Consider the following 25,917-nt stretch of genomic DNA (forward strand, 5'->3'; position numbering starts at 1 on the left):
AGACAACCATATTTTTGGTTTGTAATAGATTTTATTCTCAAGACAATAGAAAAAGAAGAAGTTAGAAGAATCAATCGTATTCTTTTCTTTGAATTCTGTTATTTATCTTCGTGTTCTTTTACTAACTTCCTATTCAGCAGCACTAACTCTAGGTACCCTTGATCGGTTACGTATCAATTTGAGAGTGAAGAGATTTAGAATGTGTGAATTTGGAGTTGAAATGAGGTATGAGGAGTATTTATAGAACTCAAAGTTCTAGCCGTTGGATGACAAGATTTTTCAACTGTCCAGATATAGCCGTTGGCGGTTTTGGGGAAAACGCGGGAGAATTCAGCAAAGACGTTGGCGTGTGAAGGAAAAACGGGCGGTTGTGCGACACACGCCAGCATTCATACTATAACCGCCCGGTTTTTCATCAAGCGCGCGTCTGTTCTTTCGTCTCACTCAACAAATCAATAACTTTGTTAGTTTGCCCATCGATTTTTCATGTTTATTGAATCCATAGTGGGAGTCATGCTTGCTATTATCATTCAAAAATGATTAACAAACCGAAAAAATGTACTGCAAACACACCGTGAGAAAGGGATGTGAGAGGGAAGGGGACCCACTTCTGCCCTTCCCTTTCTAGATGCTAAGCACGCTAAAATACTGGCCATTGGATCCTCTGCGGGACACAACGAAGTGTAAAACTTCGGTGTGTCTATCATCTCTCCTTATCATTTGCTCTTATCATCAGCTGAGAGGTGACTGAGAGTGTAATAAGCGAAGCAGAGAAGCTGGTAATATCATCCATGAAAGGAAACGATGCATCTCATGATGCTTCACATGTTTTCAGGGTTAGAGACCTTGCTCTCTCTTTAGCAAAAGAAGAAGGTTTATCCTCTTCCCTTGATCCCATGGAAATTGTATGTTCAAGAATAAAAAACCTAATTGATTTTTGTTCTGCTTTTTATTTCTACTAAGTTAGGAGTTAACAAAATTAGGGTATTTAGAGGCAATCAAAAACTATAACCTGATTATTTCCCCGTTCCATTTTCATTTTTCTTTGAGATTTATTCTGAAAAGGGTATTTATCTTTTCTTGTTAGGTTGAACTTGCTGCGCTTCTCCATGATATTGGTAAATCGTTACCTCTTTCTCTTGTTAAGGTAGTTTTTTTTTTTTCATTTGGCTTTTTGTATGTTGATGTGAGTTCTTTAAATTGATTGTATTCCTCTAATTCAGTTAAGGGATTTTATAACAATACTTTTATTATTTCATCTTATGATCCTCGGTTAATTGCTAATTTTGCGCTCTTTGATGCAGGAGACTACAAATATGTGAGGTATGCATTCACTCGTGCAGTTCTTCATTTCATGTTATCTCATGTTAAATGATTGGGGTAGCGTCTGCTGTGTCTTGTTTAATTTCATTTGCACAATCTGTTCTTTTTTTTTTTTTTTTTTGCATTTTACTTGTTTCAGTTTAAGCTTTTTATCTTATCAGTTTCCTCTTCTTTTCTTGTATGTACTCTATAGAGATCCTTCTGAAGAAATGATTACTGAGAGGTTTCTTGAGGCAGAGAATGCTGAGGAGAGCAAGAGGCAAAGAATACTAAGTATCATAAAAGGAATGGGTAATGTTCTTTACAAAGCTATCCTGCATTTCCATGTGATTTCAATTCATATAGGTCCTTTGTAACTTATCAAATGTTGGATTCCTCTGAAATATCGTACTAGTATCATTAGGCTCTTTGTATTTCATCAAATTTCATGGGGCATCTAGGGTACAGGAAAAAAACAGTCCTATAGTACAAGTGAGGAATTCTAGCAATATTAGCCTTAATAATTCAGTTAAGGGATTTTATAACAATACTTTTATTATTTCATCTTATGATCCTCCGTTAATTGCTAATTTTGCGCTCTTTGATGCAGGAGACTACAAATATGTGAGGTATGCATTCACTCGTGCAGTTCTTCATTTCATGTTATCTCATGTTAAATGATTGGGGTAGCGTCTGCTGTGTCTTGTTTAATTTCATTTGCATAATCTGTTCTTTTTTTTTTTTTTTGCATTTTACTTGTTTCAGTTTAAGCTTTTTATCTTATCAGTTTCCTCTTCTTTTCTTGTATGTACTCTATAGAGATCCTTCTGAAGAAATGATTACTGAGAGGTTTCTTGAGGCAGAGAATGCTGAGGAGAGCAAGAGGCAAAGAATACTAAGTATCATAAAAGGAATGGGTAATGTTCTTTACAAAGCTATCCTGCATTTCCATGTGATTTCAATTCATATAGGTCCTTTGTAACTTATCAAATGTTGGATTCCTCTGAAATATCGTACTAGTATCATTAGGCTCTTTGTATTTCATCAAATTTCATGGGGCATCTAGGGTACAGGAATAAAACAGTCCTATAGTACAAGTGAGGAATTCTAGCAATATTAGCCTTAATAATTTTAAAATGCTTTCCCATTCTCTATGAAACCTAACCCATTTTTTAAAAATCTACTATTAGCTAGCTCATGAAAAACAACTTAAATTTTAAGATAATTATCTTACGGACCCAAACAGGACAGAAAACCATCGTAAAACTTAATGAGTTTGTAAGCGGAATCACCTCAAACCTAGTTGATATATTTTTATGATAGCCAGCTAGGCCCTGTGTTCTTAAAACAGTTCAATGACTCTCTTTCTGCATCTTCAGTGGTTGATTCCTAATGGCAGAAGAAAATTTTCATTTCTTTCTCCAGCGATTTTTACACAGGGTTCACTCTGACACTAGTATTTGCTTAGTTTTCCCCCTTCCCATTTTTGTCAGTACTTCTATATGTATACGTCTATCTTATACAACAAAGCATCTGTTGCGCTTCAGCTTGGATGGCTGATAAAGACTGTTATGCAAGTAAATGATATTTGAAATTCTTTAGGCCAGTTGAAAACATATCTGCAAATTCAATTTTCCGTGTATCATTCGTCGGGATTTCTTAATTGATGTGGCTATGATTACCAGTGAATTTTCAGGTTTCAGTTTTTTCAATAGGTTATGCTCGAACATACACCATCCATCTAGCTGGCGGAGTCGTACTAACATTTATTAACCTTGATCACTTTATGTTGTTACTATTAATTTTGTAGTTTTTATTTCGTTGATATTAATTTAATTACCATGGAACCTTATATGTTGACTTCTGGTCTAATATCTAATGCTGTTTTTGTTTCAATTGTCACCTTTGAATATTTAATCTGCTGCCATGTATTAAGATATCCTAAGTCAGTGTTCTGTGCTTAATAAACTTGATATCCCTGATGTTATTACTTCTTTCCTTTTTGATTTTTGGTTGATACTCTCTTTTAATTCAGGTTTCAAAGAGGAGCTTGCGGGTAACCAAAGTGCTGAATTTTCTCCAGAGTTTGGTGTCGTCCAAGATGCTGACCGTCTTGATGCAATTGGAGCTGTTGGTAATCTCTTTATCTTTAGTCATAAAGCGTGGAGGACATACTCATTGCAAGATCACCTGGTTTTGAAGCAAATGCGGTTCCTTCTTTACTTAAATACAGCTTAGTGGATTAAGTGGCTTCTGCCATATTTTAGCCAAAATATACAGTTACCTTATTTTCCAAGTTCTGTTTAGGTTAGATGTCTACCTCTCATTTAGCTAAATTTCTTATTAAGACTAATAGTATGCAAATATTCTTTATAGGTATAGATCAAAGTAGGAAGCAGTTAATGATTGATAAAATGTGTAACTCAAACATTGTTCACTCTTTTTGCTAGTTTAATGAATCGTAATTTCATCCAAAAAGAAAAAAAGATGTCTACCTCGCATGAGTGGTATGTATGTGGCATCAAAGAGCTCGCACTAGTATTGCCATTGGTTACCAATCTCTACCATAGATTTGGTGCATTGTGATTCCACATGTCTGTTGATCTCCACTAGTCCCATGTATTGGGGTTAGTGGGGTTATGGTCAGTTGGACTATTGAATATCCCCACTCAGCTTAAGGACAACCCTGGCACAGGGCTTTAAGGGTGTATCTCTTTTCTAATGTTGCATGAACCTTTTACTTATTCTGGAAAACCATGTACCATGGGCAGAGGCCGAAATTGGGACAATAGCGGGTAGAAACTGAGAGAGAGGTGTTACACATGACACTACCACTCTAGGAAATTGGTAGTTAGGAAAGTCTTGTATGTTGTTGTCATCCTTCATAATCTTTACCATCCTGTCTATGGTCTGTCCATTCATCCAGAGCCCAGAGCTGGACTAGGCTTCAAGAAACCTAAGAAATTCCAAGAATTGGGCAGGTAGATTTTTTTCCACTGTATAACATGTGGGTGTATACCCCAAATGCTAATGATGTAGGTTTTCTATATTGTTATCCTGTTTCTGTTTTTACCTAATGTCCAATGATTTCTGACTTTGACCCTCGAATTATTATCTCTATTTTGCATACAGGAATTGCACGATGCTTCACATTTGGTGGAAGTAGGAGCCGTGTATTGCATGACCCTAACATTCATCCACGATTACATTTATCGAAGGGGCAATATATGAATAAAACCGAGCAGACTACTGTCAATCATTTTCATGAAAAGCTACTTAAGCTGAAGGACTTGATGAAAACAAAGGTACGTAACTGAAGTATGAATGTCTCAGATTTTAGTAGTATGCATCCGTATAACTATTGTTTTCTCTCGAACTCAGTGTCCTATAATTCATTGATATGTCCTCGAATTGTTAAACCTCATCCCAACTGTCTAAGGATATGCATCAATGAAATGTAGTTCATGTATTTTCTTAATTAGAAGAGTATGGAATGAAGCTAATTTTGATATTTGATGTTTTATAGAACTGGCTTATCTTGGCTCCTCGAGCGAGTCTGTAATCACTAGGTTTAAAAACAGAGCTTGATAACCATGATGTGCAGCAGCGAAAATAAATAACAATCTCGCGCGTATGCTTATTTCAGGCTGGGCAGAGAAGAGCAGAAAAAAGGCACAAGTTCATGGAGGAGTTCTTAACAGAGTTTTATGAAAAGTGGGATGGAAGATCTTAAACAAGGTAAATTTACATGCCTTACATGTCTAGAACGATAATTCTTATGCAACCCTTCAAGGGGCTCTGATGGAGACAATCCAAGTGTTGATATTTGTTGGGATAATATCTTCGACATCTCAATTTTGCTCAGCTGTAGATGCGTGTCAAACCCTTGACTTCGCCACCAGCCAGTTAGGATGTGATATGTATGAAATCCTCAATTCTCCTCCGTGTAGGGACCAACGAGGGAAGTGTAACGGTTATCTAATTGAAACCAACCTTAGCTCGCCCAATACTACGCCAAACTTCCTATTCTAAATTTCTAATACAGCGTGTCTTCTTTACTAATATGAAACTGAAACGTATGTAGAAATGTTAAATCCACAAGGAACTGATTAATCTCAAGGAAGGAACAGTCACTCTGGAATCTAGATTTTTGGATGCATCGATGAATCTTATGAGCCGCCAATTTCGGATGCTAGTCTGATCTGGCCCAAAAAACATTCTCTTATCAGCTTGTCACAAATATCTTTGTAGGTAGTTTGGGTGTAAATTAGAACCAAATAGTTTCAACCTATACTAAGAGTATTGATCTCCTTAGTCACTCGCTATTTTATTATGGTAACTGTGTTAAGAACTTGAAGGAATTTCTTTATTTCACTTGGCAAATTTAATCTCAAATTTATCAGAGTTAGGTTTAGTAATTCAGGAAAACTTCTCCTTTCTTGTCATCGACTTTAGATTATCTAAGCTTTTGCACCTTAATCATTTAGGCAAGAATTTGTATGTTTTCACCGAGTGGTTGATGAGCAACATTAGCTGACTAGGGCTATATGCACAAAATAACCAAAATGCAAACAGACCAAGAAAATTATACATAGGTTTGATGGAAATTAGGCGTGAAGAATTAGAAGTTGCAAAAATGGTAAATGAAATTCAGAAAATTTGATGCCACTTGGGTTAATATCAACAGAAACTGACGTATCATGCACACTTTACAAAGTATTCTAGATCATGCACATGTGAAAATGGAGTATTTTTCTGGAGAATAATTGTTTTTATCATGTGGACAGGGAGAACAAATTTATGCTACAATTTTTCACCGGAGGAGGACCGTAATCATCTGTGAAGCGCAAAGAGCGCAATTGATAAATAGTTGTGGTCTGGTGGCCGAAGCTTTCGGCATAAATACCAACTGGTATTACACTCTGAAGTGTAAATCATGTTGATGCTTCCATTTTGTATAAATTTATAGCTGATATAACTAATTTGTTTGCTAGCTAATTGTGGTTTTAGATACTGGATAATGTTTATACCACCTCGAACGGATATCGTCTACCTATTAGACTATTGACTGGAGCTGGGGAACCTTGGAAGGAATAGTTTCCTTCTGGCTTCATGTTAGAAAATATTTTAGAGTTTGTACCAGGAGAAGAAACCCAAAAGGCCAAAACTGTCTATTCCTATTTTCGTTTGAGTACAAATCTAATTCCGGTATCATTTTCGTTAAGCAGGATAGGCCTTGTGCGCATTGAGTTAGCTAGTTTATTCTATCTTCGACACTTTTAAGTTGCATACCTCACCTCACTTAATGCTGACCTAGGCGCTCAAAAAGAAAATCAAATAGTTAGTTTTCATGGTTACAATTCGAGTTATATCATGTTCCTTCTATTCCAGTTGCAGCAACTCATAATCAAACAGCACATTTTAAAATTTTGTGATAGTTGCACTACAGATCAACTGTCACACCAACTTCTATCTTCCAAAAAAAGAAAAACCTTAGAAAAAGAAGTAGAAGCATTCAACAACTAAAATAAGACCCTCCATTCATATACTAAGATAATTTCCAAACCATCTCAAAGACTTCAACTCATAATTGTCAACTGAAAAAAAAAATAGTTTAAACTTTGGGGGAAACCCTTGGCTTCAAGAAACCTCCATTTTTTGCAAAATTATAAAACTTTACAGTTACACCTCAAAATTTTCAGCTCACCAAATTAAAACTGATAACCAAAGCTAAGCACGCAAGGAACACAAATTGCACACATTATAACACATGAGGACAGTCACACCAATTGTCCATGTACTCCAAAATACATTCATGTATCCCCTGTATTATCTTGAAAATTGGGGTTAACAGAAGTTCTTTCATCCTTCATTTCCTCTCCATTAAAATTATGAATCTTACCAATCAAACTAGCTTCTTCTCCGGCGAAGTCGCCGGAAATATAGGTTCTGGGAGTATCTTTCTTTTACCTGAGATCCAACTTCTTGAACTTTTTGTTGCCATCGTGTTTTTCGTAGCTATACATTCTCTTAGGCAACGGAGACGCCATGGTTTGGCTGTTTGGCCATTTGTTGGTATGTTACCTTCTTTGTTGATTGCTGTACACATACACACTGATATCTATGAATGGCTTACTGATGTGATTCGTCAGCAACGCGGTACGTTTACGTTTAGGGGACCTTGGTTTACTAGTCTCAATTCTGTGATCACGGCCGATCCTCGAAATTTAGAACACCTTCTTAAGACAAAATTTACAAATTTTCCAAAAGGTGAATTCTTTCGCAATAATGTATGCGACCTTCTTGGTGATGGCATATTCAGTGCCGATAATGAGACTTGGCGTAGCCAAAGGAAGACTGCAAGTATTGAGTTGCACTCATCTGGGTCCCGGAAGTTAACTACTGAATCATTGGTTGAACTTGTTCATTCTCGGCTTTTACCGGTCTTAGATGAATTAATCAAGAATTCTGCCTCAGTTGATTTACAGGATGTTCTTTTAAGACTAACTTTTGATAATGTCTGTATGCTAGCATTTGGTGTTGATCCTGGTTGTCTTGGGTTAGGTTTGCCAGAAATTCCATTCGCTCGGGCCTTTGAAGATGCAACAGAAATGACGGTCTTACGTTTCATTATGCCATCCTTTGTATGGAAAATCATGAGATATCTGAATATTGGTTCTGAAAGGAAACTTAAGGAGTCAATAAGTGAAGTAGATAAATTTGCAGATAAAGTAATTCGTACAAGGAACAAAGAACTTTCATTGTTGGATCAATCTAACGATTATGATATCGATAACAAGCCGAGGTCAGATCTTTTAACGGCGTTTATGAGACTAAAAGACGACGATGGAAAGCCATTTTCGCAGAAATTCTTGAGAGATATCTGTGTCAACTTCATTCTTGCTGGAAGAGATACATCATCAGTTGCATTAAGCTGGTTTTTCTGGTTGGTTAGTAGGAACCCAAATGTCGAGAAACAAATTCTTGAAGAAATTTATGGTATTATTGGGGAACGACAGAACGTCGAAGTGACGGAGAATGAAAGTACTATTGTGTTCAAGCCTGAGGAAGTGAAGAAAATGGATTATTTGCAAGCTGCGCTTTCAGAGGCTCTAAGGCTGTACCCATCTGTTCCATTGGACCACAAGGAGGTAATCTTCTTTCCCTACAGACCTTCAGTTTACAAGACTGACGCTCTACGGGCAGCTGTGTAATGCGAACTTATTAGATTTTGTTATATTACTGTACTAACTTGAGCATTTGATTTGATGATTAATCAGGTAGTTGAAGATGAAGTGTTCCCTGATGGAACAGTTCTAAAGAAAGGAACCAAAGTAATATATGCAATTTACGCAATGGGAAGAATGGAAAGTATATGGGGAAAAGATTGTCGAGAATATAAGCCAGAAAGATGGTTAAGAGATGGACGTTTTATGAGCGAATCCGCATATAAATTCACTGCATTTAACGGCGGTCCAAGGCTTTGTTTAGGAAAAGATTTCGCCTACTATCAGATGAAGTTTGTTGCAGCATCAATTATTTATCATTATCGAGTAAATGTGGTGAAGAATCATTTGGTGACCCCTAAGTTGGCACTGACTATGTACATGAAACATGGTTTGAAGGTGACCCTTAACAAGAGAGATGATATCATGCATCCATCTGCCAAACCATGCAATAAAGTTGAATCTTAGTTAGCAGTACGAATCGAGCTCAGCTGTTTCGATTTTGGAACTGATTAAGAAGTATATAAGATTATGTTTTAGTGTTGTTATTACAAGTATCTAAGAATGTTTGTATACGATAATAATTCGAAATTTGGTGTTGTAATAGTAGCAATTTGCGTGTAGTAACAATTTGAAACGATGTTGGGGTTTATGTATACAAAAATGGGGGTTCAATCATGCAAGTTTCACTTGTAAAGTTGTCAGGTAGTTATTTACCCTAAAGTAATAAGAAGTGTGCAAATATCATGAAACAACTAACGATCTTGTGGTAACATGTATTTATATGCATGACAATTCTTTAGAATCTAGTAAAATGACTTTCACGTATAGTTCCGTGACCAAACAACTCAAGATGTAGATGTTCCATCTATTCATTATTTGTGCGTGCATGGAGTTGCTTTACAAGTCTTAAAACGGTGATGTGATTCAGAAATTTGCAATTACTTTCTGTTGTTGATGGTAAAAGTAAAATTAGTCTTAAGATATCTCATTTTCAGATTTCCAGGTAATGTTCAATGTTTTATGAAGAGACTTGGGTTTAGGGCTGCAAGAGACTTTGAAGGGGTAGGACATAATCTTGACATTTTAGCGCCGTTTGCTTTACCAAACTCAACTGGCAATGAATTTGAATCTAATTTTTTGATGACATATTCTTCTTATAAGTCTCTACACTCCCACCAAAAATGAGAGTATTCCGAGATGTATAAGACCACCGTCTACCATTTTGAGTATCAACCATTGAAGATTAACGGTTGAAATTAAAATTTGTGGATGGTGAAATTTCGTATTTCGGAATACTCTCATTTTTGGTGGGAGTGTAGAGACTTATACGAGGAACATGTCACCAAAATCTTAGCTTCAAATTGATTAACGATTGGGTTTAGTAGAGAAAATGGCGCTAAAATGTCAAGATTATGTCATTATAACCATGTCAACGGATCCTTCCCGACTTTGAAGGGGTGGGATCCGTTGACATGGTTAAAATGACATAATCTTGACATTTTAGCGTCATTTTGTTTACCAAACTCAACCGGCAATGAATTTGAATCTAATTGTTTGATGATATATTCTTCTTATAACTCTCTACACTCCCACCAAAAATGAGAGTGTAGAGACTTATAAGAACCATATAAGATGTTACCAGGTGATTTTCACATGATCATCTTTTGACTTTCGTCAAGAATAATGATGAACGTGGTTAAAGCAAAAAGCTTCCCAACACATATTTCGAGAAAGATATAATCGAGTTAAACTCAGCTCGAAATATCAAATGTGTATAATGTAAAGTTTATATAGCTATATGACTTTGTCTCAATAGGAGATAAATAGAATAGACTTATGAGTGATATATAGATGAGTTCAAGTCTCCTCATACCTTTTGTTGATGAAGTTCCACAAGCTCCCCTTAGTAGTTCTTCGTCTTCAATCGATAAATTCCGTGAAGTCTAAAGCTCCACTAAACATTCTATCATAATCCGATACGTAGCTATAAGTATATTAGAAATCAAGACTTATAGTTTTGACAACTAAACTTGACAAACAATCTTGAGATAGCAACACTTGCGAGTTCGATCGAGCAGTGATCTAACACTTTCCATACGAAGTACAAACATGTATAGTGTATATGACTAGGTCGACGCAGATTTACCATACTATAAAAAATTAAATGAACCTAACTATAGAAATTGGATGCTCTAACTGTAGATTACAATTGTAACTTACAGTAGATGTCCTACAAGCTGTAATTTACAAAACCTAGTCGTAAATCACACTGTAACTAGTATTTAATGAGCTACAATTATGTCTTCATTTATATACACAACCCTAGGACACATTGTAACTAATAGTGAGTAACATATGACCAGGTCATAATTTATAACCCTAAATGTTGATTTGTCTTTGCAATTACTACGGTTTGGTCATATCAAGCGTTCAACAACAAGAATCAACCAAGAGGACAAAAAATAAGAGACTGAATAAGAAGTAGAACAAGAGGAGATTCAAGAAGAAAAGACATAAAAAGAAGAGGGTGAATAAAAGTGAAGAAAAAAATTTCGCAAGTCCACTTGCACTTATAGATCCACTGAAAGAGAAGAAACCGAAGAAACCTTAGCATAAATGCAAGCACATTGTTGCTAGCAGGCCTAATGGGGAGCCAGCAGATGTGGCCAAAATCTTATTTTCCTACTAGCATTTTGTTGGAAAGTTACACCAATACAAAGGATGAAAAACAATCAGAGATGTTTTATTTCCGACTTCGAGGCTCTAAAAAATTTCTTTTAGACAATTATTATGAGCCTCCCGATCAAATTGATGATTACAACGCGTATGTGAAATAACACCTTCATGGTATAATGAAGCCATATAATAACATAATTAAATTCAAGGTTTGTACCCCTTGATCTATAGAAGAACAAAAAAAAATAGATTTCTGATGATGTTTAGAAAAAATAAAAAAATCAAAGTGTTTTGGTGTTGTTGAATGGGATAACATCTTCACTACTTTTAGGAGATTTCATGTCCATTGAAGATGTATTTTCATCTCCAATAGACACCTCCTAGAGACCTCGATGGTGGAATATGGGAAGAGACTTGTCTGTTCAAATTTAATGAAACTTGAATTAGGTCGACTATAGCCGAGGGAAGTGGGAGGAGGTTGTCGTCTCCTGAACTCCACTATCATAGCTAAAAACATATTTGAAAATATCCAACATATTCAAGGGTTTCAAAGATTTTTGAGATGAAGGTAATAATCTAAACTTATTAATATTTGATTATTGTTTTATGTATCATGTTTTTGATTTCACTTTTGGGAAGAAGAAATACAGAGAGAAAACATTATTTTAGGTTCATTTTTTTGGAAAATATTTCTTTAACTATGCCTACCTAAGTTCTTTTTGATTAGGGATGATCCTAAATAATTCTTTTCAAAAAAAATAATATATTATGTTTTTGAATTGGTCTTTTTACTTAAATATTTTTTCTGATTTTTGTAGGATCATAAGAGAGATGTTGGGAATCTTAAACACAAGAAGGTGGGGGTATTGGCCATTGAGTTGTGAATGTGATGGGTGATAAATATAGTACAAAATTATGGGATATGATTTTCCAATGAAATATATTTGTTATGGTAATATGATGTTATTCATATATTTGTCTTGAGGGAAAGATATACTTTCCTGAAGCAGATACATTATCTCTCATTTTTCTAAACGTATAATATTCCCAGTGATGTTGCTCGACATGTATGTGGAGAGGAAATTTGTATAAGAGATTTACGTGAAAAACTTTCCTTGGGGTGTGAAAAGAAGAGGGTACCTAGTACACCACCAACTTTTTGGTTTAAAGAGGAGAATGAACATGTGTAGTATTTAAAACAATTAAAAGAAAACTTTCAATTCAGAAAGGTAAAAAATGCACACGCACCCAATAATTTTGTTAACAATGAAAACCACAATATGCAGAAAAATCCTGGGACCTAATCCAACCTGAACATTACATTGTAGTAAACCAGTGCAAACACTAGCCTGGTATCAAACTTCTGATCGGAATGTAGTGTTCTACCTCTAACAAATAGCTTGTTGATTTCTTTCATAAAGATATTAAATCAAGGAAATGTAAATTTATTGGCATATTCAAAGGTAAATTAAGAAGATATCAAGAAAAACCTCAACAATTAAGATAGTTTACACTCTTCAATGATTGCAGAAATTCCTAATCGATTGTACCTCACAAGATCATTCTAAAAATAATATATAAATCTTGTGGATTTGAAAAATCTGGGACGAAGAGAAATTTGTAATTTTTATCAAGCTTATTCATTGATTGGTGATTCTTTGATGGATGTACAACATCATTCAAATTATGGACCTATATCTGTTGAGTTCTAACTATTAAAAGAATGAAAAACTTTGTCATATTTTTTTTCAAGACATGCATCATTACGGCACATGAGTATTTGATTATATGTATTGATAACAAAATTAACGAAAATAATAATTTTTAGAATATTTGATCCAGGAAACTAAACTAGAAGACAAATGACAAAGCTACTGTAAAACACCAATAAATACATAGCGGGAAAATTGAGAAATTTAAATTATTAGGATTTGATTTGAACGTGGACACCAGATTTATTATTTTTAACAGATTTGAAAATAAAATAAGTTTAGGTCGAAAAGACTATAAGGCTAATGGAGTTTGGATAGGTTTAAGTTTGACCGTATTCAAGGTCAGTTTTGTGGACCTTACTTATAATTCTAAATAGTCATTCTCAATAATTTTAAATCTTGTTTTTCAATAAATCCCTTGTAAAATCTAATTTTTCATTTATATCAACAAAAAATTTCACTTTATTTTAGTTGTTATCATGCCAATTTTCATGCCATATCTACAAAATACTCCCTCCGTCCCACTATTAGTTGACCTACTTTATAACTAAGTTAGGTCAACTAATAGTGGGACGGAGGTAGTATCTATTTTGCTCCTCTAATGGTATCCATTAACTATGTTGTCTCGTATAACAAAAAAATAAAAAACTCTTATAAATAAAGAGGTAACTGCTAATTAAATGTTATATTTTTTATTGTGTTATTTGGTTCTTTTTATTCCACGGGCTGGATATTAAATTTCAAATGCTATAATTACTAACAAAATGAAAATTTTGTACCAAAAAGTCATGTAAAGAGTATATTATTTATTTTTAGGAAAACCGAAGTTAATTAGTAGGTCCAAACTACCTTATAAGTAGGACATACCGAAGGGATGTTTTAGGAATACCTAGAACATACCTATAAATTCATAATAAAAGTAAAATAATATTCTTTTTATGAAAGATTCCATAAGTTATAAACCTTCTTCTAACGATAACGGAAGACAACCGTTGAAGAAATATCAAAGGTCCAAAGAAAAACGTAAACAAAAGATGACTTTCGACTTGAGCAATTTCGAAGTTGCAAAGTTTGAAAAATGCTATTGTGCTAGTTGAACTCATCATAGTTTAGGTTATGTCGGTGCATTTTTCTCTAAAGATATATAATTATCATGTTTTCTTTGTAGGTTCTATTTTTATTTGATGTTTACAAACAAATATGAAGGTTAAAAAAATATGATTTTGACTTTTGATGGGTACTTGGAAAGATATGACGTGAGGCGTCTACTCTCAATGAATTACCAAGTTAGACTTGGTGTTATGGCAGTTGGATCCTCCGGCCTTCCTCAATTTGGGCAACACGTGTTTGTATGGAGAGCGTAAATTTGAAAAGTAAATTTTACTATGATTACTAAGTGTTCGGAGATTTGTCTTCTTTGTTTTCTCTTAGTTCATTTGTTTACATCTTGATTTGTTGTCTCTTTTTTTTTTGTAGAAAATTCCTTCTTACCCATATCCCGCGCATGGGGTCGTTGTAAGGGGGTGGTATCCCTACTGAATTTGACGTAAGAATTTGTAACTCTAAGATGTTTTTGCTGGATATTGACTTGGTACTGAAAATATTTTTATTTTTTGGAACAATTAATATCTTGTTGCCTCAGATGAGTTCACTAAATCGAACTATAAGATCATTTATTCCTCAAAGATGCCTTCACTGACCTGCTGAGGTGTATTTACTTCTTTCGATTAATAACAATTTTATGCATTATAAAGTGATCTCTAAATTTCTTTTTAACTACGTTGTATATATAGTGACGATAACAATTTTGTATCATGTTATTATTTTCAGGTTGACAACGCTTAAGGCACAATGAAATATCATATGCACAAGACCCTAAAGTCAATTTTAAAACACATATTAGGATGAACAAAGAAGTTTAGTATAGAAATATACATGTGCTTTCAATTGTACAAATGTGTTATGTTCACCACATCTGCGCGAAGCTTCAATTCGAATAACTAGTATTGTTATTAATAATGGTGATATTGGTAGGTAGTTTTTTACCATCATGTGTTAGGATTACTTGGTTATTTTATATTGTTTGACTTGACTTCTATATAAATCGATTATGTGATACTCATTTTCGTGGGTTTCATTTGGATTATTGTTTGATGGTTCTTGTTTCCAATTTGAATTTTCCTTTGTTGTCAAATTCTTCTAGGTATTACGAGTTCAAGATGTAAAGGAACATGTCTTGTTTCGGCTAGAATGTAAGACTCGAGATTTTTTTTATTCAATGGTAGTTACTCGTGAAACTCTTATGATAAAAGCTTAATTTTGTTTATTGCAACCTTCAATTGCTTTCCTAAGTTAACTTCCAATGCGGAGTTTTGTGAGCGGGAGAGGATTTGTTAACAAGATTTGGGCTTGGGTACACAATTGTGCCTCAGTATTTTGCATGCAACCTATCTTTTCAAGCTCTTCGTCTTTCTCGCCATCAATAATATTGCTTGAAATTTGAGTTTGAATCATTGTAACTCCAACATGTGTTGTTATTAATTTATGGAGTTAGTATAATAGATGGTGCTCTAGTTAGTGATATTAATTAAAAAGACGCTAGTAAAGAAACTCATCAAGTGTATAATGTATTGAGCATTTCTTAAGTGTGTAAGAAAGTGACCAGAGCAGCGTTTGGGTCACGAGGAATTTTTTATTAGAGTTTGGGTCACGAGACAGTCTTGACCGTTAGTTAGTAATGATTTATTTTTAAAAAATTAATATTTATTAATGTAACTCGGTTAGTTGTCGTTCGCACAACCATCACCACCACCACCTCTTGAAAACCCAGCATCACCTCTGCCTCCTTCAGTTCAGCAGTTCCAAAATCACCTCAACTATCACCTCCAACACCACCACTACCACCACCACTGTTAGAGCACTGCTCGGTCGAACTCGCAAGCGTTGCTATCTCAATCTTGTTTTTCAAGTTTAGTTGTCAAAACTATAAGTCTTAATTTCTAGTCTACTTATAGCTAAGTCTTGGATTAGGATAGTAAGTGTAGTTGAGCATTAGACTTCACGGTGTTCATCGATTGAAGACGAAGAACTACTAAGGGGAGCTTGTGGAACTTCGTCAACAAAAGGTATGTGGAGACTTGAACTCATCTATCACTCAAAATTCTATCTACTCTATCTCCTATTTGAGACAAAAGTCGTATAGATATATAGACTTCGATTATACACATTTGATATTTCGAGCTGAGTTTAACTCGCTTACATATTTCTCGAAATATGTGTTGGTAAGCTTTCGCTTTAACCAATCTCATCTTATATTCTTGACGAAAGTCAAAAGATGATCAGGTGAAAATCGCCTTGTAACATCTTACATGATTTTGTGAGCCAGTCATTTGATGTGGACTCGGAATGTTTCGTATTGATCATTCGATCACTTGAAAATTGCTTTGAAGCTAATAGTTTGTGTGAGACAGCTATTGTCGTCTTCTAAGAATGTTTCAAAGATTGAAATGGGAGTTTAGAACAAATAACCATGATTGGATATAGCATAGTATGCGTACTTGTATATATGTAGTCCAAGTCCTGGAACCATAGTATGCATACCCCTTTAAGACCTTATAAGTCTGTGTTTGTAACAATCTGACTCTATTGACAGAGGTGTTATCTCTATAAACGTACCGCCAGTCTTCGATGACTCGAATTACTCATGTAGAAAATTGTTATGCGTGCATTTTTTCAAGCGCGTGATTTCAAACATGGGTTTATGTTGTTAATGGCTATAATCCTCCAGTTGTTACAAAAGGCAATGTAACTTCTCCAAAGCATATTGGTGATTATGATGCTGTTGAGATTCTTGACGCAAAGCAAAATTCTGACGGATTAAATGCAATAATCCATGCCATTACCCCATATCTTCAACACCATGTGACTACGTTCACTAAGTCTAAAGAATCCTGGGATATCTTAGAAACTATATTCGAAGGAAATTCCTCTGAGAAAGAAGCTAGGCTTCAAAACCTATGTTCTGATTGGGAAAACCTTCGTATGACTGATGACGATTCATTGGATGAGTTTAATTACAAAGTGTCTGAAATTGTTAACGCGTCTTTTGCATTGGGTAAGACTATTCCTGAAAAGGGCATTGTGATGAAAATTCTCAGATTGTTGCCATCCAAATACGATTCTGAGAAACATGCCATCGTTGAAGGAAATAACCTTAATACATTATCCAAAATACTTTGGTTGGGAAGTCAAAGATATTTGATCATGAGCATACATCCAAATCTGAAAAGAATATTTCCTTCAAAGCACAAAAGAAAACAAAATTACTTGACAAAAGTAAATGTGTTGGCAACTCTGTGGATGATCCTAGTGAGACTGATTCATCAGATGAAGATCTTGATAACTCAATTTCTCTGATCACAAGACAGATTAGAGATCTTCTTTTGAAGAGAATTAAACGGTTTGTCAGAGATAAGCCTAGATCATCAATTAAACTTCATGACCGTGTTCTCCTAAAAACAGGGATATAGTCGATACTGATGATGAGGATATGTTGCAGTACTTCAAGTGTAAAGGTTTTGGTCATTTTTCCAATGAGTGTCGAAATCGTAGAAAATACACTGGTAACAAAGGTCTTGTTGCAACTCTTGATAAAATGTCTGATTATGATTCAAATGAAGATGAAAAATCAAGTGTTGCGCTCCTTGTTGAAAATATTGATTTTTGATAGTTGTAGCAATACCACATCAATCTTGATATTTTTCCTGGAGAAACTTCTTCAACTATTTTGGAAGATAAAATGGATTTTTCTCTATCTACTGGAAATCTCTCTTCTAATGTTTCAGGTACCACAATATGTCTAGCAGCTTGCTCCACTACGGTGTCTGAACCATCCTCCACCTTGATATGTTCTTACTGTACTATTAAAGGTCACGAAATTTCTAGTTGTTTCGAGTACAAGCATAAAGTAAGATATGTCAACAAACTTCAACGGAGAGCAAATCGATTAGCAAACAAGATCAAACTTGTTCATGTAAACTTATCTCTTCTCCAAAGAAGTTCATCTCCAAAGAAAAAATTAGACCACCAGAGAAAAGATTACGGTCTAAACAATATGTGAAACAAGGTTCTAAGAATTCCATTCAAGAAGGTTATGGTGGACAGATTATTTTTCACCCCAGCATAACTTAATTTTGTTGTAGGTGTATCTTGTCTCAAGTGCCTGGTTCAAAAGAGACAAGAATTTGCACATTTCAGGCTTTTGAAAAAGATTTTTTTTGTTTTTTTTTGGCTTCGTTTTCACCTGTTTGGAATTTTTCTATCTTTTCATATCTAATTGATATTGAAAAGGGTTTCCCTGTTTGATCATTAAAGAGGGTTAAAATCGATAATTCTGCCTTCTTTAGGGTTGAGAATTATGCGTACGTGAATTCCTTTTGTATAAAGGTTCATTAATCCTACATTCTTTTTTCCTTCTCTGAAAAAACTATTTCTATTACAAGATAGATTGTTGAGACTAATTTGTGAATTCCTCTCACAATCAAATACTCATATGGAGACTCCAAGCATTATGTCTTCTGATGGAAAAGATGTTAATATGATTGTTAAACCATCAATCATGAAGGAAAAATACATATCTCCTGCACCTTCAACTTTGAAAAGAACAAGGAGAAATGTGAGAAAACCAAGGGTTGTCCCTTCAAATCTTCAGAAGTTCTCTGGTGTTCTTGAAGAGTTGAAGGAAACAAGAAAGAAAATACAGCAAATAAAGGCTATTGTTTTTAGGACTCTTGAAATTCAGAAGGCCCTGGTTCGAGTGTAATCAAAATGGTTCCTCGGTCCTACTCGGTTGGGGAGTTTGGAGTGAGGAGCAATAAGTTCGGAGTTGGAAATCGCCAAAACTAGGCCTAATACTCGGAACTTATTTATGAGAGACTTATATATTGATGCTCATGAATCATGATTTCTACATAATTAAAATTAAAATTTAACACTATCATGTGATTAAGTGGGTAATATTGTTATATTGAACCTATTTATAATGTTTTTAGATATTTTTCTATTTAATAACTCCCATTTGAGGGGTTATAAAAAAAATCCTTTCCAATTTTGGTGCATGCACGACCAACTCGGGAAATTCGCCAACTCGTTTTGCTCAAAAATCGGTCTAAATCGGTAAAATCGACCGCCTTAATCGCTAAAAGCCGGAAATAACTTGGAATCGGAAATCGCGCCGGTCATATAGATTGTAGCGATCACTCGGCGAGTAATCGGCCTTGGAGAGCAATTTTGACTACACCGACATCAGTCAAGAAGGTTTGTTGGAATTGAATCCTATCTTCATGAACCTTATGTCCCAATGGCTGTTGACGACAAGGAGTTCGGAGACGATAAAGAATTTTTCAAAGGTCTTAATGTCTAGGAAACTTCTTATGAGAATTTATTCTTGTGTTTTAAGAAGGATAACTAGGGTTTGGAATAGCAATTATTGTGAGTACACATAGCTATTGCCAACGATTTTCATTTTGCAATGTTTTTAGATTTATTTATTTAAATTCCAAAGTTTATTTGGAAGATGATTCTGCAGTATTAATCTTTTTTGGTTTTATATATTGCAAAAATTGTTATGGGATATGTGTGTTTACGTCCTTGAACTATGATTGTCCCATATACGTCAAAAGTTATGTCATTATGCAAATATTGATGGAAGATAGGATGAACTTTTGATTGCAAAGATTAAGTCTATTATATGTCTTTATGCAAATATTGATGAAAAATAAAATGAATCTTTGAATATTCCGCAGTATTGATCTTTCCTTGATCCACTTCTATGTGAAAGTATTGTGCGGCTCCATAAGTTCTCTTATGTTAAGCATTTCCGATTAAATTAATCATGGGTTCTCTTGTGGTTAATTTAATTGAGATTGTTGGATACAAATTCATGTTTCATGTAATTTGTTAATGTCCAAAGAAATCCTTCTTTTCTTATAAAGTAAAGTCGCTCTTGTTGTTCTTTCAGGAATGATATTTTATGGGGGAGAATTCTTAATTGAAATTGTGCTTAGTTGCCAACTCTTTGTGGGGAGCGCGGCTGTGGAATATTGTAGGAGTTTTCTTGTATCTTTATTAACTCCTTGATGAATGCATTTAGTTTCGACTATTTTATTGCATCTAAAAAAATTGATATGTTCTTTTTTAGTCATGAAGAATCTCTATGAGAATTTCATTAGGATCCCACTAGTTTTCGTACCTTTGCCAATTTATATTGACAAAAAAGGGGAGAATTAATGTGTAGTTCACACTACAAATACATATGGTTTACGAATCATTATGTAAGGGGGAGTGGTTTTCATGTGAGATGAAGTATTGACTAAGGGGGAATGATACATATCACCTTAGTATTATTGTCAAAGTTGTGATACAATTGAACTTTGATGTTGTGTAATAATACTATGACATTATATAACAATGATTGAGAGCAACTGCTTTCTCATTGTGATAGATACGGATCTTCAACAACTATTATGTTGAGTTGAACACATTCAGAATCACTGGAGTACTTGGAAGTGACGAAGATTTCAAGTAAGGTTGAAGAACCAAGGAAATCAAGCATTTGGATGAGAAGCTACAAAGTTTATTTATTTTGTAATTCGTATGTATTGATAATTTTGTCACTAAAATTTACAAAGGGGGAGATTGTTAGAGCACTTCTCGGTCGAACTCGCAAGCGTTACTATCTCAATCTTGTTTGCCAAGTTTAGTTGTCAAAACTATAAGTCTTGATTTCTAGTCTACTTAGAGCAAGAGCTATGGGGTTGAGAGTCCATTCGAAACGAAAGAGTCTAACACCAAAAGACCTAATTTGGTGCTACTATGGATAGAGGGAAACACCCTATCATCCTAAACTCAATCGAACACTCGCTCAAATGAAGGAGTGTATGATAGTCTTCCCTATATGGATGATTAATTTCCGTGTAAAAAAAAAGAGGAAAAAACGGCAAACCAAAAACCGTTTGATTTTGAAGTTGTTAAAAAATAATATAAAATTATTAAACAAATATATTTTAGGTATAATTATATATTTAGATAAATAAGAATCTTACAGAATCTTACCAAGATTATTAAAAAAAAACAATTTTTGGGTGTGGACGGCTAATTAAGTGTCGTCCACAATATTTTTTTCTCCCAAACGTCCAATTAAGTGCCGTATAGTCTCCCATTACTCGTACTCGTAGTGAGAAACCCACTCTATCACATGGCCTCTCAATCACTTTGAAAGGGATAGAGTGTCAAATCACTCTATCCCATAGTCCTTTCTCTTATAGCTAAGTCTCGGATTAGGATAGTAAGTGTATTTGAGCATTAGACTTCACGACGTTCATCGATAGAAGACGAAGAACTACTAAGGGGAGCTTGCGGAACTTCATCAACAAAAGGTATGTAGAGGCTTGAACTCATCTATCACTCAAAAGTCTATCTACTCTATCTCCTATTTGAAACAAAATTCGCATCTGTTAGAGCATAGCTCGGTTGAACCCACCAAGCGTTGGTATGTAAAGTTTGGTTGTCATATTTTAGTGAATAAAAACTCATGTTAAGAGTAGCTTGATTATGTACTAGAGTCAACTTCGTATAGGTTGGCTTGAAAGTATTAGGATATGAGACATTACAAGTATTGTGAATTCTTGAAGATGTGAAGAAGCAAGGAGCTACAACGACAACAATCATCCTTCCACTTGAGGTTAGTGATATTTGACTTGAAATGTTTCATTCTCTAACGTATCTTTCAAATCGTGCATATTGAAAACAAAACTGCGAAGCATATTTGAACTCTAGATAGACATAGTATTAAGGAATAAAATACGAGGTTTATTGCTTAACCATTAAACTTTGTAGATAAGACATCGCCATAATCATTTGAATGCTATTGTGATTATGTATGGGTATGAGGTGAGTATTTCATTCTAGGGAACAATGTTTTACATGTGTTCTAAGGAAGTAAGTTCATAAACTTGTTTGTGAACCGAAAAGGAAATCGCCAGGCGTTATTGGTTTTGTTATTCATTACATATTTTATGAACAACCAATATGTGTGATTGAGTATAACCGTTCACGATTTGTTGTGTTCTTGGTAGAACTATTCACAAAGGCCTGACTTATGTATTGGTATGACTTTTATTAGTGAAACCGATCTTAAGTAATCACCTGAGATGGTATGATCGGGTTTGTGATTTTATGTCTGGCCAAATATGGGAAAGGGGAGCCGATCCTAGTAAGAGGTGCAGTACATCACAAAGTGGAACCGATCCTTGTATGAGGTGCAACAAGGTTTATAGCAGAAAGGGGGACCGATCCTATGAACATGTGCAACACGTTTTTAGGCAAAGGGGAACCGATCTTATGGACATGTGCAACACATATAAGTTAGTTACCATATATATGTGTGGAACCGATCCTAGTACCTAGTCAACTGAATTTGGAAAGCTAGTGTGACTATGCACAGTACTCACATGAAAGGTAGAAGCAAAACTTGTTTTGGTAGAACCGATAAACCCATGATTGTGATTGAATGTTATTTGATCAATCGCATAGTTCTTGAAAGTCAGATGAACCAATTATAAACTTGTTTGGAAGTGTGGCAAATCGGTTTCAAGGTTGTAAGTGTGAAAGAGAACTTACAAAGTAAGGATGTCGACATACTTTGAACACGTGCTATGAATGTTTATTATTTAATTGTTCAAAGTTATTCCTTAATATCTAAGGGAAGAGAATCCCAGGATCGAAACATAAATAAGTTAAGAATCTTTTAATTAAGGTATTTAACTTCATTTTGTAGGGAAATAAGAATTAGTAATGTGCATTTACTAATTAGAGATTTTTCGAGAGATTTCGATCATTATTTTTGGACAGAGCATTTCCAGGAATTATGAAAATCGAATTTGTGCTTTAATGAATATCTTGAGAATATTTTCGGTTTTGGAAATTCCTTGATGTCCAAACTTCCTTGTCTATAAATACTTGAAGTTTGCCTTTATATCAAACTAATCCTTCGTAACAACAAGCTTCCTCTTTGTTGTGTTGTTACTAGTGTAGCCGCCTATTCGGAGAGGAGAGTAACCTAATTAGGTGAAATCTCTTACGGCCGCTCAGTTTAAATTCTTATTTGGGATTGAGAAGCTCTAGCGTGTACCGTTAGTGGGAAACTAGATAATTGTGATTTATCTTTTGTTTTCATTGATTTGATTGACTAACGGTGGTTGAACTTTGATTGCACCTAGTTTGTTTATGCTTGAGAATCTTCTCTTCTGATATAAGATTCACTCAAACTAGTTCAGAGTTTCGACAGAGATCTTTAGACCGTTGTTAGTTCTGAAGATGATCTTGTGATAATCCATTGTTAACAGACTCCGTTCTGTGCGTGATTGATCACAAGAGATTCAAGTGATTGTGTGCAGGTTATTATTGAAGATCTAAGAAGATCTGAAGAGAAAGAAGATATTGAAGATTTCTGATTTGTGGGTTCATAATATTTGGTGTGCACAATACTTGTGTCGGTAAAAAAGGATCCAATTAATAATCGGTTTATCATTGTGATAGATTAGATTGATTAATTGAGTAGATCGGTATCAACATAATTCTTTGGATTAATAGTGTTATTGTCTTAATCTTAAATGATTACTTCGGTAATTGAATATAAGATAGATCTAAGAACCTGACGAAGGAGTTTATGTTAAGATAAACAGAAGAGCATTTGTCCCACTCATATCACTTGGTTGAAGAGAGTTGATACCAAACAGATTTGTTGTTCCTTTACTGTTTGGAATACGAACCAAAGGAATTGTTCCAAGTGCGTGACTAAGGTCGGAGGCGTGGGAATACAGACAGAACTAGGTGAACTATAGGTTTAGTTGCTTGGTCTCAACTATACGAAGTTATTGTAATTTTGTGTAGCGGCTTAATCCTAAGAGTATTCAATTCTGGACAAGGTCCCGGGGTTTTTCTGCATTTGCGGTTTCCTCGTTAACAAAATCTTGCTGTATCATTTACTTTATATTTCCGCATTATAATTGTTTTATTATAATTAAAATAAATTATACAAACGTTAATTCCTATTTACTTGATAAGTGAATCCTATTGTGTTTGGTTAAGTCCGAACCTTTTTATCAAGTAATATAATTCGTTGTTGTATTGTCTCGATCTCGTATCCATAGACGATCACACGAAGTGTGAACCGATTAATTGTATTGTCTGGACTCAGTCTATGGACAATCACTTTCGAAGAAAGGACTTACAGGTAGGAAAAGTTTTAGCTTGAGGTATATTTGGGTACCCTTGCCTTTTCAGTATCGCTATATATACTTCGATTATACACATTTGATATTTCGAGCTGAGTTTAACTCGCTTACATATTTCTCGAAATATGTGTTGTTAAGCTTTCGTTTTAACCAAGTTCATCTTATATTCTTGACGAAGGTCAAAAGATGATCATGTGAAAATCTCCTTGTAACATCTTATATGATTTGTGTGAGACATTCATTTGATGTAGGCTCAGAATGTTTCGTATTGATCATTCGATCACTTGCAAATTGCTTAGAAGTTATAGTCTGTGTGAGACATCTATTGTCATCTTATAAGAATGTTTCAATGATTGAAATGAGAGTTTAGAACAAATAACCATGATTGGATATAGCATAGTATGCGTACTTGCATATATGTAGTCCAAGTCCGGGAACCATAGTATGCATACCCGTGTGCGTATTGTTTGGTTAGTGAAAGTCCGGGAACTTAGTATGCATACCGGTATGAGTACTGGCGTGAGGTTCAAGTCCCGGAAATTCAACTGAGTTTGGAAGGTATGCGTACCCGTTTGCATACTGGCGAACCCAAACTTAGTCTGACCACTTAGGTATGCGTACCTGTTTGCATACTTGAGTAGGTTATGTTCTAAAATCGGTTTGTTCATGAACTAATACATTTATATAATAAGGAATGCAATATTTTGCACATCGTGTCTATAATGTTCATGAATTCATTCGACTGAATGAAAATCGATTTTGCTTCAATCGTGTCTTATATACTTCTATGAGAATATAAACAGTTGAACAACTCTAGAACTAGTTTCATTTGAGCCATTTGAACTAGTTATGGTTAAGATGAATATGGTTGATATGAAAGTGTTCGTATGGCTAACTTCGGTTAACTATTATTGAGCCAACAAAAATGCACACGTTTAGATACGATTACTCATATCTAAATGAAGTCACTTTTCATTTGTGTGTAACAAGCTAAGTTCGATCTAACGGTTGAAAGATATTAGCTTGAGTCTAATCAGGTTTTCATCTAACGGTGAATATTGAATGCTTTGTTACCAAGGTAGCATTGGTTGCAAACCCTTATTTGTAGACTATATAAGGGAGAACTCTAGCTACTGGGAAACATAATCCCCACACCTCATGTGTGATACTAGTTGCGACTAGAGTCGATTCTCCTTTAACCTTAGGTTATTCTCAAAACTTTGTAGGTTAACGACTTGAAGACTTCATTGGGATTGTGAAGCCATACCCAACTATTTTCTCTGTAGTTGCGTGTTCTGATCTTGTTTTTTCTATCGTATTTAGTACTATCTTCTCTAAGATTTTCTCGAGATTTAATCTCCGATAGGCAAGATAAAAAGTAGTCACAAATATCTTCGTCTCATCGTTTGTGATTCCACGATATCTTGTTTCGCTACCATACGATTAAGATTATTGTGAGGTGATTGATATTTCTAGGTTGTTCTTCGGGAATATAAGTCCGGTATATCAATTGGTTCCTGTTCACCTTGATTTATCAAAAGACGGAAGAAAACTCATAAGTTATCTTTGGGAGACAAATTTATCTATTCAGTAGACTTTTCTGTGTGAGACAGATTGGTTTATCAAGTTTTCGACTTTGGGTCGTAGCAACTCTTAGTTGTGGGTGAGATCAGCTAAGGGAATCAAGTGCGCAAAATCCTGTTG

At 34.8% G+C, this 25,917-nt stretch overlaps 2 protein-coding genes across 2 annotated transcripts; both read left to right on the forward strand.

The window, feature by feature from the left end:
• The first annotated feature begins 702 nt into the window (after positions 1-702).
• Positions 703-6,444, forward strand: LOC113299560 (uncharacterized protein YpgQ-like). Its single transcript, XM_026548596.1, has 10 exons — positions 703-905; positions 1,088-1,118; positions 1,305-1,323; positions 1,517-1,614; positions 1,913-1,931; positions 2,122-2,219; positions 3,338-3,436; positions 4,435-4,607; positions 4,949-5,040; positions 6,090-6,444. The coding sequence occupies exons 1-9, from the start codon at positions 792-794 to the stop codon at positions 5,033-5,035; spliced, it is 738 nt and encodes a 245-aa protein (XP_026404381.1). The 5' UTR covers positions 703-791; the 3' UTR covers positions 5,036-5,040; positions 6,090-6,444.
• Positions 6,445-7,006: 562 nt separating this feature from the next.
• Positions 7,007-9,184, forward strand: LOC113293351 (cytochrome P450 86B1-like). Its single transcript, XM_026542007.1, has 2 exons — positions 7,007-8,453; positions 8,583-9,184. The coding sequence occupies exons 1-2, from the start codon at positions 7,098-7,100 to the stop codon at positions 8,994-8,996; spliced, it is 1,770 nt and encodes a 589-aa protein (XP_026397792.1). The 5' UTR covers positions 7,007-7,097; the 3' UTR covers positions 8,997-9,184.
• Positions 9,185-25,917: the final 16,733 nt, after the last annotated feature.

Source organism: Papaver somniferum, chromosome 7 (assembly GCF_003573695.1).
Source record: "Papaver somniferum cultivar HN1 chromosome 7, ASM357369v1, whole genome shotgun sequence".
NCBI lineage: Eukaryota > Viridiplantae > Streptophyta > Magnoliopsida > Ranunculales > Papaveraceae > Papaver > Papaver somniferum.

Bases quoted from the DNA above. Each gene is read 5' to 3' on its own strand.
- LOC113299560 (XM_026548596.1), top strand. From the start codon at position 792: ATGAAAGGAAACGATGCATCTCATGATGCTTCACATGTTTTCAGGGTT. The intron at 906-1,087 runs GTATGTTCAAGA...TTTTCTTGTTAG, and splicing joins CCCTTGATCCCATGGAAATT to GTTGAACTTGCTGCGCTTCT. The intron at 2,220-3,337 runs GTAATGTTCTTT...CTTTTAATTCAG, and splicing joins AAGTATCATAAAAGGAATGG to GTTTCAAAGAGGAGCTTGCG.
- LOC113293351 (XM_026542007.1), top strand. From the start codon at position 7,098: ATGTACTCCAAAATACATTCATGTATCCCCTGTATTATCTTGAAAATT. The intron at 8,454-8,582 runs GTAATCTTCTTT...ATGATTAATCAG, and splicing joins TTCCATTGGACCACAAGGAG to GTAGTTGAAGATGAAGTGTT.